The following is a 12,557-nucleotide window of genomic DNA, read 5'->3' as shown; positions in this document are numbered from 1 at the left end:
TACCTCCTTGCCCACAACACCGGCATATGTGGCACTGTGAAGGCCCACAGGAAGGAAATGCCAGTGTTCGGTATTGGTATAGCAGTGGATGATTGCCAGTTGTGCAAGTGTGACAATATGCTGTCAGTGCGGTGGAAGGACAGACGAGGTGAATATGCTGACTATGATTCACACCGGTGCGATATTGAACAGTGGCAAAGTCCACTTTCAGATGCGTTTCCCCATGTATAAACCAGACTGTGTCATAGACTATAACATGAACATGCGCCTCGTTGATAACTGTGACATGATGCTTGGTGCAGTGGAGTGCATGTACAATTCTGTGAAGTGGACGAAAAAGTTCTTCCACCTAACAGATGTTGCTGTGCTCAACTGCTTCAATATGTACCTGGTAAAATCTGGCAGGAAACCGTCAATACATACATTCAGTGCAGGTGTTGTGTCACAGCTCCTTGTAAAGTATGGCAAGGAGGGCTCCGTTGCACTGCGCAGGGTGCAAGCAACAATGCCACACGCAGCTCCAGACAGACTGAGGGGTAACGAGAACTTCGAAGTACACTTGCTCGAGTATATGCCAGGCACAGCATCATGGGAGAAGGGTAAACGTGCGTGCATAGTATGCAGGAACACTACCCACAGAGAGCAAAAATGATGTATCAGCACCTGGTGCGTGGAGTGCAAAGTGACACTCTGCCCCGTTGGCTGTTTCGCTGCATATCACACACTCGTGGATACTGAGTGTATCACACACTCGAGGATACATGGCACCAAAGACTACTTCGTTGACTATTACCCACCTCCAAAGTACTGAGTGTGTATTACAGTGTGTTACTGTGTAAATAGTATGTGAAACTGTACATATTGTAATTTTAGTGAATTTTTACCATGTAATATTGTGACAATAAACATTTATTGTGGACACATTACTGACACATGTATCACAGTTCCATGGAAAATTATGAACATTCTACTGTATACATATTGTAAAGGTCACAAATATGTATCATATACGATAAAAGAAACAAATAAAACCACATTGGAAATGCATAGAAAAAATATTTGAAAATATATTTGTGGCAACACGCAGTGCTTGAATGGCCTGCGCGACCGTGTCTGGGAGCTTCACACACGTGCGACCAGCCCCTGATGACGTCACAGCGCACCTTGTCCACGCCCTCACAGGCAAAGTAAGTGGAATTTGGTAATTATTTTTACATAGACATGTTCAGGGACGGTAATTTATCATTTTGCAAAGAAAAATTATATTTTGGGGAACATTTGATGTCATGCACTCTGGGGGAATTTCACAATAAACACAGTGCATCACACTGGTTACATGGGGGGACACTCGTTTTGTATGACGTCCGTTTCACATGACAAACATGGAACGGATTAAATTCGTTATGCGAGGTACCACTGTATAGAGGACGCCTCACAGACAGTTATTAGTGGAAGCCATACTCCATGTAATGAGGGAATACCCTCCTTCAATTTGATGGTAAGGCATATAGACAGATGAAGAGCACTGCCATAGAAGCGTCCAGTAGCGTAGTTATTGCTGACATCTTAATGCATGTAGTATTTGAAAGGGACAGATCCCACAGAGAGGACGCCTCGGCAGTGTATTACAGACATATAGACGATATCTTTGAAGTCATGGTAGGCGAACTCCCACGTCTAGAGGGTTTCTTTGCCTGGGTGAACACAGTCCACATTATCATAAAATTTACCCTACAACATGACGACACTACAATAAATTTTCTAAACACACCAGTTTATGTGGACAAGACAACCTGACACCTGAACACGAAGGCGTATTACAAACCTACGAACCTTCACACATACCGAAGTTTGACTCATGCCATCCGCTAGCCCTGAAGAAATCATTATCCTTCTCCCTAGGAATATGCCTTAAAAGAATAAACAGCAAAGACGAAACCCTCAAACCCCAGCTAAACAACCTGCGGGAGATGTTCTGGCAAAGAGGAAACGCTGATCCATGCCCTGGAGAAACTAGGCGGGAAGATCAGAGAACAACTTCTCAGGCCCTCGGCCCCACTGTTGTAGGATAAGAGATGGATCCTCCGTACCCTGTTCTTTTCTGGTTTTGCGGGGAAACTACAACAGAAACTCACAAACGTATAGACCTGGATGAGGGAGACATACAGTAACCACCCTTCTTAGGAGAATTTCCATAAGATACACCAATGATTGCGTGGAAGAGAGGTAAGTCCATCAAGGACCACCTCATCCGAGCAGGTCTACAACCCGGCACCCACAACCCAGGAGAGGAGGACCCCATGCTGAAGAAACCCGTCGAAACCTACCAGTGAGACCACACTCCTGACCTAACCTGACACATGAGCCTGCATAACATACCTAGATAACCACAGTGTGTGGCGTGGTTAGGAGGGACCTACATGCAAACTCCCCCCTCCCCCAAGCTGCACAGACAAGTGGCGCAGCGGTGGTGATGTGACATTTGCTCGTTTCCTTGAGATTTGGGAGGAGTTCTGCTGCCCTTTTTAGTTTTCGGTTGCAATTTTTTTTACCAAGTGATGTTTGTTTTATTATACCTACCTTTCTGGGTGCCTAACCCCAGATGATGGCAGACAAGGAATACCTCCAACCACAGGGGGGGATTTCCAGAGGCCATTGCTCCCTTGCCTCTCTGAGGGGGGCCAGGTTCTGGCTCATGGTCCCCAGTAGGCTGTACTCCATTGACTAATGCTCTAGACTAATATATCTCATATCAGGCCGATAGCTCCAGGAAGCCAAAGGGTGACCCCACAGAAAACAAATATTTTGTACTGTACTGACTAAAGCAGTGCTATGAATATTACCTGCAGATAAGCTAGAAAACAAAATACTGTAAAGCCGATCTCTATCCATGAGAGATTTGTATTTGTCATCCCCAATTTATTTATCATGTTAACAAAATCAGTTAATTCATCACACATTCACCACATATAATTATTATAGTAGAGTTCTGTAACTGGAGATCAATCACAGAATGATTATTATATAACAGAACAATATCTCTTAATATAGTACTAAGACACAGGTAGGAGGGGAAAGAGCTGAATGGTGCTACTGATATAACAGTGTATATACAGTAGCAGTGTTGGCCAAGGCAAATCCTAAATATTTATTTCAGCCAAATCTAACAAAAATTAGGAAGAAACCTAGTATAACTAGCTTTACAGATAGACTCTATAGATACAATGAAGGGGAGCGAGTTGGATCTAGAAGAGCTTTGCCCAGAATGGATTAATAGTCCCTTTGCAATAATTCCTACTGCTTTTGTTCATATATTCTAAGAAATATATGACCTCTAAGGACACATTAATTATCCTTTCCTTCAAATGATATCAAAACAGAACAAGTAAATTTTGTCTATGACTTACTTCTTTGCAAGATTAAAGTTTGGAGTAGAACTGTACTGCTCTCTGTATCGTGCAAGATCTCCAAGCGAGAGAAGCAACTTCTGAGCTGACATCAATGCTATCCTCGCCTTACCCCGGATCTCAGTGTGTGAGGTGCCTTCCTCCTCTAAATGGTCCTCTAGGGTAAAACCATATTCTCGCTGAAGAGCTTCCAGCAAGTCTTGGAGGTAACGCTGGCCTTCATCCACCAACATAAGGAGTGTAGAAAGGCTTCGATCTTTCAAAGTTGGATCCCTGCTAATATATTCTCGCAACTTCTCAATTATAACATAGTACAATGTCTTCCACAAGCAACCTTCCACATTTTTTTCTTGACACATACGGATATCAGAGGTCAGGAGTTGTTTGTAACATCCCTGCAAATGATGGCGGATATCCATTATACGACGGAATTCCACTGGAAGCTGGTTACTACTGACATAATAATTTATGTCCATCTCGCCTTTCTGAATATTATAAAGGAGGCTTGGATCAATCTTTGGATTGCGACCTTCAACTGCATACTCACTTATATTGCTGTTTTCCGCGAGAAGAGACCCAGTGACGCTGTCCCCGAAGCCCCTACCAACCTCACGGTGAGGATCCCGAGATACTGGTAAATCTCGGGCACTGGGAACAACTAGCACAGGTTTGCTTGGATTATGTGGATTGTACAAATGTTTCTGCAGCTGTTGTGTTGCAGCAGGTAACTGATGAGAAACTGCAGGTTCTGAGCCAGAATTATCAGTACCAGACACTGTTGTGGACAGCTGAATGAGGCCAGCTCTACGACCAGGACTTTCAACCCTTCTCTGTTGGTCTTCATTCTCAGAATGTTTGTCCCTCCTGCTCTTCCAGGTTGATTTCTCGTCCTCCCAAGTGGGTGTTTTAGTCCCACCCACATGTTGATTACACCAAGACATGTCTCTGTCCACTTCATCTATCAAGTCATCTGGAACATCAATAAAAGTCATTTGATCTACATCATGCTCCATGTCAAATTCTCCTGGATTGTCTTTGAACTCTGGTACATTAATATCTTGTGCAGCCTTTCCATACCCCACTGATTTTGATTTCATACTGGAGCTATGTTTCTGTGATAAGGAAGGCACGTCATCTTTATTTCTGTTCCTCAATACTCCTTGCGTATTTTGTGATTTACTTTCAAATTCCTCTGTATCGGATTCACTCCTCAGTCGTATACTTGAAGTTCTTTCATGGCTATTTCTATTAATGGTCACTTGAATCTTAATTTCTTCTTGGTGGTTGCTATGGATTTTCCCCATATTAAGGGATTTGTTTCCTCTGTTTTTTCTGTTCTCCCTAACATTTGAATAGCTCTTTACTCTGGGAGATTTTTCACTGAATTCTGGAGTAGCAATATTTGATACAGCACACTTAGATTCTTTCTCATTTCCTGCTAGAGCTTTATCTGAAGGCTCTAACTTAGTTTCTGAAGATTTTTCCTCTCTCATACTACCTTTCATGAAGCTTCCATGAAGGTCTTCTTTTCCCTCAGATGAATTGTCAGGCCATCCTTTTCCTTTCCTTCTTGAACTTCCCCTTTTTGAAGCCAATTTACCAACAGCCAGCTCATCAACTTTAGCAGCCAATTCACTAACTGTTATTGGATTTTCTTCTTTATTTTCAAACTTTTCATTGGTCTGGCAATACCCAGAGTTCAATTTTGTCCGAGATTTTAAAACCTGATTGCAGGACTCATTAATGTGTTCATTCTTAGAGTAACTGGCTTTTTTTCCTTTATAGTTTTCACTTTTTGTATAATAATAGTCATAGCTTTCTCTATAACTTCTATCATTCTTACTCATTCCAGAAGAATTTCCATCTCTTTTATGTTGTTTATCAAATCCAGTTTTGCCATCGTTTTCTCTTGGCTTTTTAAAAGGCATTCTATTAACCATATTCTTATTACACCAAGTGTCCTTCTTTCGTCTTGATTTGTCACATTCACTCGCTCCATTTCTTCTACTTTGTTGTCTATCACAAACTGGGTTTTCCCCCTTTTCTGTTGTGCTTTGTTCATTATTTTCACTCTCTTTTTTTCCATCATTTACTCTTCTATTTTCTCTTGAGCCTTCATTATGGTCATACCACTTATTTTTTTCTATGTGACTTTCTGAAAGTTCAACAGAAACTGTATCTATTAATGATTTACCATGATTAGCTGACCTAGTTTTTATCTCTGATGATCTTTCTAAAGACCCTCTTCTGTCTTTCTTAAGTGGGTTTTTTTCAGAGGCACCTTTGGTATTCTTCCTGCTCAAGTACTTTTCTGATCCAACTTTTGCATTATTTTCTTTTATTAACTTACAATTTACCTCTGTTTTACTGTTTCCAGAGTTTGCAGAGTCAAAAGAAGAGCAGCTTCCTTTCTCAGGAAGTGTAACAACAGGAATGTTGGAAACACTTTTCCCTGCCGATGACTTGCTTTCATCTTGTTTATTCATAGATTGTACACATGTAACTTTTACATCTGCTGGAGACTTGGTTTCTTCTTGTTTTTCATGTGTATTGTTTCCCTCTTTGTGACTATCAGATCTAATATTTGTGGAAGCTGAAAATTTGTTTACTGAAAGTAGTTGTACTTTAATCCTCACATCCTCAGCTGCATTTGACAACTTCACTTGCTCTTTAGAGGTCCCAAATCCAGATTTTTCCTTCTCTTTTGCATGACACTCACTAGCATGCATCTCTTCACAATATTGGGTATCATTTCCGATTTTCTTACTACTGTCAACATTAACCTCGACATGTGATTCCCTTCCTTTTTTAATATATTTATTGACTGTTTCCTTATGTTTTGTTGCACTGTCTATAGCTCTATCTTCTTTCATAATTTTCTGTTCTTGCAATAATCCCTGTCTTCCTTGCACAAGGGATTTTTTTCCATTATCTTTAACATCTTTCTTTGTGCTAACTGGCTTTGTTGTGTTCTCTTCATGGGTTACTGAGATTAGATGCTCATTTGAAACACTAGAACGCTTTTGTCGAAGAGCTCCTGGACGATATATTTGAATTTCTGGTTTCTTGGATTTCCGTATCCGTGCTGCCCCTGAAACATCTTCTTGTGGGATTACATTTCTGTCCCCTAAAACACAAACATCACAGTCAACTTTTGGTGAGCTCATTCTTACTCAATCTGAAAAATATAAAATAAAGTCACTCAATAAGGCTTCACAAGTAAAAACCTTTACAAGTAAAAATTATTCATACTGTACATAATCAATAATCTGAGAAACATGTGTGGTATTAAGAAAATACATTGGGGGCTAAAGAATGAAAATGACAAAATTTGGAGTGAAAAATCAATAAACAGAAAGATTAAGGCGAGGGCACTAAAATGATACACATGAATAGAATGTAAATGAGAAGAGAGGCAGGCAAGGAAGTAGGTGGATATTTTACTGCATAAGGTTTGATGGAAGAAGTCTTGAGTGAGTGTATTTGTGTTCAATGTACAGCATATGATAATTTGTGTGGTGTACTGTACACATGGTCTTATAAAAGAACAGAAATTACCTAAGCAATTATCTAAATGTAGTTGTACCTGGATGGGGTTCTGAGAGTTCTTCTATTCCCTAAGCCCAGCCCGGGGACAAACTAAACTTGTGAGAGCTTGGTCCAACAAGCTATTTCTTGGAGCAGCCCACAGGCCCACATATCCACCACAGCCCAGTTGGTCCGGCACTTCTTGAAGCAAACTATCTTATTTTCCCTTGAAGGTGTCAACGTTCATTCCGGCAATATTTCTTATACAGTACTCGCTGGGAGTATGTTGAACAACTGTGGACCTTTGATGTTCATACAGAGTTCTCTGATTGTGAGCTATGCTCATGGTGTTCCATTTTTCTAGTACTGTACTCTGTCATATGATGCTATGAAACTACAATACTTAGGGTTTTGGCATCTACTGTATCACCTCACTTTACTTAGTCCAACTGTCTACCACTCTGTTTGCAAAAGATAACATTCTAATGCTTCTTCAGCAGCTTTGTTTCCGTAATTTGAGTCTATGACATCTTGTTCTTGAAGATGCAGATTTCAAGAATTTCTCTTTATCAACTTTTTTTATTCATGTTACTATTTTGAATGTAGTGGTCATATCACCTCTTTTTCTTCTGTCTTCTAGCTTATGGTATATGTCACTCCTTTAGCTTCTCTCTTCATGACTCTTGTTTTTTACTTCCGTAAGCCATGTAATTGCATGTAATCCGGGGAAAATAGGATTAAGGACCTGCCCGAAATGCTATGCATGCTAGTAGCTGTACAAGAATGTAAGAACCCTTGTATCAATAAATAAATCCCAGTCCCCACGGCGCAGTGGTAAAACACTCACCCAACACATTCGCAAGCGTTATGGCCTGGGTTCGTATCCTGGCCGGGGAGGATTGACTTGGCGCCAATCCTTAACTGTAGTCTCTGTTTACCCAGCAGTGAATGGGTTTTTAGTGGACCTATCTCTCTCTAATCTTTGTTCAATATAACTGAAAAAACCTCTAGGATTTGTCTTTGCTTGCCCCTGCTAAATTCTATGCTAAATCTGATTTACTTGTGATCACTGTTCCCTAGCTCACTTCCTATTTCGATGTCATTAACTTGTGTTTACTTGTTAGTTAACACTAAATATAAAATATTATTTTCCCGCGTTGGTTCATTAATGTGTTGTATAAGAAAGTAATCGTCAATTCAATTCAAGAAAATCTTCTGTTTCATTATTCCCTGTTCTGTTAAACCAGTTTATTCCATTAAAATTAAAGTCACCCATGATAAATATTGTTAGACCTGGATGCTCTAGATATTTCATCCTATAGATGCTTTGCTTCCATTCTGTCTAAGTTTAGTGGCCTGTATATAACTCCTATTATAAGATTATTTGTTTTTTCATTTAATTCTAGCCATATAGTTTATGTGTGAGGCTCAGTTTTGATTCCCTCTTTGAGACTATATATCAAATTTTCCCTAACATACCTGTATATGGCTACTCCCCCTCCTCGTCTAATATATCTGTGTGAAATAGATTAAATCCATTCATTTGATATTCAGCTAATAGTTCTCTATTTCTACATCCACTGTTTCGGTAGGTGTAATAATATCTACTTTTTTCTGTGCAGACAAGGCATTTAAATAATTTATTTTGTTTCTTAGACTCCTACTGTTCGTGTAATATACCCTAAGTGTATCATTATTTTGAAGCCCTTCTCTTTCATTTATCATTTTGCCAATTTGTTCCCCCCACAAACACATACTTTTATTACCTCCTGTCTCCATGTCAATTCCCATACCACTATCTACTAACAGTTTAAACCCAAACAAGCCCCTCCAACCACAGGTTTCAATGAGTTCGCAACAGCAACAACCCCAGCCCTAGATAGGTGAACCCCATTCCAAGCATACATGTCATTTTCTCCATAGAAGTGTTCCCAGTTATCTATGAATGATATTGCATTTGATTTGCAATATTTTTCCAGTTGGCAGTTGACACCAAGTGCCCTCGTCAACCATTCATTTCCAACTCCCTTTCTTGGAAGAATGTCACATATGATCGGGATTCCACCCTTGCTCCTAACTAATTCTATGGCTGTCTTAAACCTCTGTATCAGTGCCTCACTCCTAACTCGTCCAACATCATTTCCACCTGCACTGATACAAATAATGGGTTTGTTCCCATTTCCAGCCATAATATCATTCATGTTGTTAACAATGTTACCTTGAGGTTACCCTGAGGTGTTTACGGGGCTTAGCGTCCCCGCGGCTTGGTCATCGACCAGGCCTTCTCATTGTTGGACTAGTAAACCATGGCTGTTGGACGTGGCTGCTCGCAGCCTGACATATGAGTCACAGCTTGGTTGATCAGGTATCCTTTGGAGGTGCTTGTCAAGTTCTCTCTTGAACACTGTGAGGGGTCGGCCAATTATGCCCTTTATGTGTAATGGAAGTGTGTTGAACAGTCTCAGCCCTCTGATGTTGATAGAGTCCTCTCTCAGAGTACCTATTGCACCTCTACTTTTCAATGAGGTTATTCTGCACATCCTGCCATGCCTCCTGGTCTCATGTGATGTTATTTCTGTGTACAGGTTTGGGACCAGCCCCTCTATTATTTTCCATGTGTAAATTATTATGTATCTCTCCCGCCTGCGCTCAAGAGAATACAGATTTAGGAATTTTAGTCAATCCCAATAGTTTAGATGTTTTACTGAGTGGATTCTATCAGTAAATGATCTCTGCACTCTCTCCAGATCAGCAATTTCTCCAGTTTTAAAAGGGGCTGTCATTGTGCACCAAGTTAATTAAGTTAGTATTCCACTCTGGAGAGCACTAGCATCTTGAAGAGTATCATCATTGGAATAGCATCTCTAGTTTGAAAAGTTCTTGTTATCCAACCTGTCATTTTTCTTGCAGTTGTGACAGCCACTTTATTGTGTTCTTTAAAGGTAAGGTCTTCCGACATGAGTACACCCAAATCCTTTACATTGCTTTTTCGTTCTATGTTATGATTTGACTGCATTTTGTACGAGGTTTCTGCTTTCATATTTTCATTTTTTCCAGTAGCGCAAGAGCTGAAACTTATCTTCAATAAATACCACATTATTTTCTGTAGCCCATTGAAAGACTTTATTTACATCTGATTGGTGGTTTGCTGTGCTCTCTATGTTGTGTACTCTCATAAAAATCCTAGTGTCATCTTCAGAGGATGATACAGTGCTATAGATTGTGTCCTTGTCTATGTCCGAAATGAGGATGAGAAAAAGTACTGGAGCAAGCACAGTACCCTGGGGGACTGAGCTCTTCACGGTTGTCACCAATTCCAGCTCCCAGATAGCAAACCCTTAACCTGTTCCCCGTTTGTCATCCCTTGGCAAAGGCAAACCATGTTTACCTTTTCCATATACAGTATAATAATTCATTGTGTCGGGAGACAGGAAGCCAGAGTGTATTCATACACATTAAGCTTATATTAAGGTCCCCATCCCCAAGGTCAAATATACACATTAAGCTTATATTAAGGTCCCCATCCCCAAGGTCAAATTACTGACCTCCCCCCACCCAGGATGCAACCCCCACAACAAGCTGACTAACTTCTGAGTACGTACTTATTGCTAGGTGAACAGAACCTTAGGTTATAGGAAATGCACGTAACCATTTGTCTTGCCCAGGATTTGAACCTGGAATTCTTGATTGTGCGTCAAGAACCTGACTGTACTTAACAGGATCTGGGATATAATTATGTCAAAACTTTTGTAAACAAAGATGACTAAAACTCAATTGAAGTGGAATGCTCAGCACAGATGCACATTCCCTCAGACCCAAAGGTGAAACCCCATCAAGGCCAACTGCCTTGTTTATCCCTAGCTCCTTGTGCATTTTTCCACTTCATCTTTAAACACCTCTATGTACTCTTATGTTATTCTCTGACATTCATATTGTGTCTGGTCCTCTGAAAACTATATTTTTCACAAATGCACTTTGACACTGCTTGTTTAGTGTTTCACACATTTCCTTTTCATTCTCCATCAATCTGATCACCATTTTCAATCTCTGGATTTTATCCTCTACATACAATTTTATTTTATTGAATTTATAGAATAGGCTACAACCTCCTCCAGTAAAGGTTACCAGACCCCTCTATTACCATCCTATTGGTGATGAACCTGTTAATGAATATGCAGGTGCACTTCTTCCTGATAACTACTCAAATGCTGAAGCCTACGTTTCTGCCAAAGATCTGTACTCTGGTCGTCATAATGCAGTTTAACACTTATCACTTAACACTTTAACACTTATCTGTAATCCCTTTCTCAAAGTTTCTTTCTACCTCTCTTCTCACTGCCATGAACAGAAGACCATGTGCTTTCTGGACACTAATTATCCAGATATACCCGTTATTTGTTTTGGGTTTGTCTGAACAAAAATGTGCGATAAACTGGTGAGGTGAGCGGTTCAAATAAAAATATACGATAAAGTCACAAGGCGAACACCTGCCAGGGCTTGCTGCCTGGTGGTGGTGTGGGAGTGCATGGGTGGGAGATAGGAATAGTTTGCTCACTGACTACATCAGGTATAACATGATTGTTTTGATTTATCAGAAGACAGTAGAGCATTCATTCCCATGATTTTGTTGGATGTATCGGCAAAATATGTGCACCATGTCTACTTCAAATGCACACATTTTATCTATGAATGGTTCTACAAGCTGGATAAGTAGGAGAAGGTGGTCAGTGCTAACATTTAAAGGTTAATAATATTTAGCATATCATGGTCCTTGGGTTAAGGCTCACATCTGGGATTACGTGTATGTTGGTTCGATTCCCGTCATGCTTCAAAGATTTTCTGAGAGTTGCTAATTTGTGGAACAGATCATTGGGTAATGTAGCAGATGTGGGATCACTCAATTGTTTCAAGCCTAGGTTAGACATATATATAAATATGTTTGGATATAAGCAAGAGCTGCTACATATGGGTCAAAGAGACCTTTTACATTTTCCATAATACTTTTGTTCTTATGTTGTTATAGCATGCAAATTATTCCTTTAATTTTTCTATGCACTATTGAATAAGTATTTTCTAATTTGTAAAAAAGTATAAACTATTTGTGGGATTATAAGAGAACATAACAAAAATCTCGAGATTTTTCCACACACACTATACAAGGAAGAAAGCTGTGATACTTCAACAAATGGAACAATCTATTTCAAAAGTCATATACTTCCAAACATGTCAATTTAACGTGCACAACCCCTAAAACCAAACTATTAACAAAGCCAGTCTCCACACAGCGTCACTGTTAACAAACATTACAAGACACGTAGTAACGACCACAGGAATGACTTCTCAAAAGCACATAGCTGTCAGTCTCACCCACACTGTGTAAAACAGGAGAGAAGAAAGTGACAGACAGACAGACACACGCACCACCACCTGTCTCAACCCCACACTAACCAAATGTTTGTTTACCTATATAATGTACACATCACCCTCTAAACATAATATATAATATAAGTGTAGAACATTTGCCAATTTATTAATTAAAAAGTAAATCTATAAATTTATGTTTAATTATGAATCAGTATGCATTAAAAGTAAATATATTCATTGCAATTTGCAACTGAAAAA

General features: G+C 39.8%; 1 protein-coding gene across 1 annotated transcript in view; it reads right to left on the bottom strand.

Annotated features, from left to right (window-relative positions):
• LOC123762414 (telomerase-binding protein EST1A) overlaps window positions 1–12,381 on the bottom strand; it is a 47,739-nt gene extending 35,358 nt beyond the window's left edge. The window contains exons 1-2 of the mRNA XM_045748928.2: window positions 12,303–12,381; window positions 3,408–6,585 (exon numbers count right to left, since the gene is read on the bottom strand). Of these exons, the coding sequence (XP_045604884.2) occupies window positions 3,408–6,574 (3,167 nt within the window). The 5' untranslated portion in view covers window positions 6,575–6,585; window positions 12,303–12,381. The remainder of the gene's footprint in view (window positions 1–3,407; window positions 6,586–12,302) is intronic.
• Window positions 12,382–12,557: the final 176 nt, after the last annotated feature.

Source organism: Procambarus clarkii, chromosome 2 (assembly GCF_040958095.1).
Source record: "Procambarus clarkii isolate CNS0578487 chromosome 2, FALCON_Pclarkii_2.0, whole genome shotgun sequence".
Classification (NCBI taxonomy): Eukaryota; Metazoa; Arthropoda; class Malacostraca; order Decapoda; family Cambaridae; genus Procambarus; species Procambarus clarkii.
Note: the sequence above shows the minus strand (reverse complement) of the source record. Positions and strands in the feature narration are given on the sequence as shown.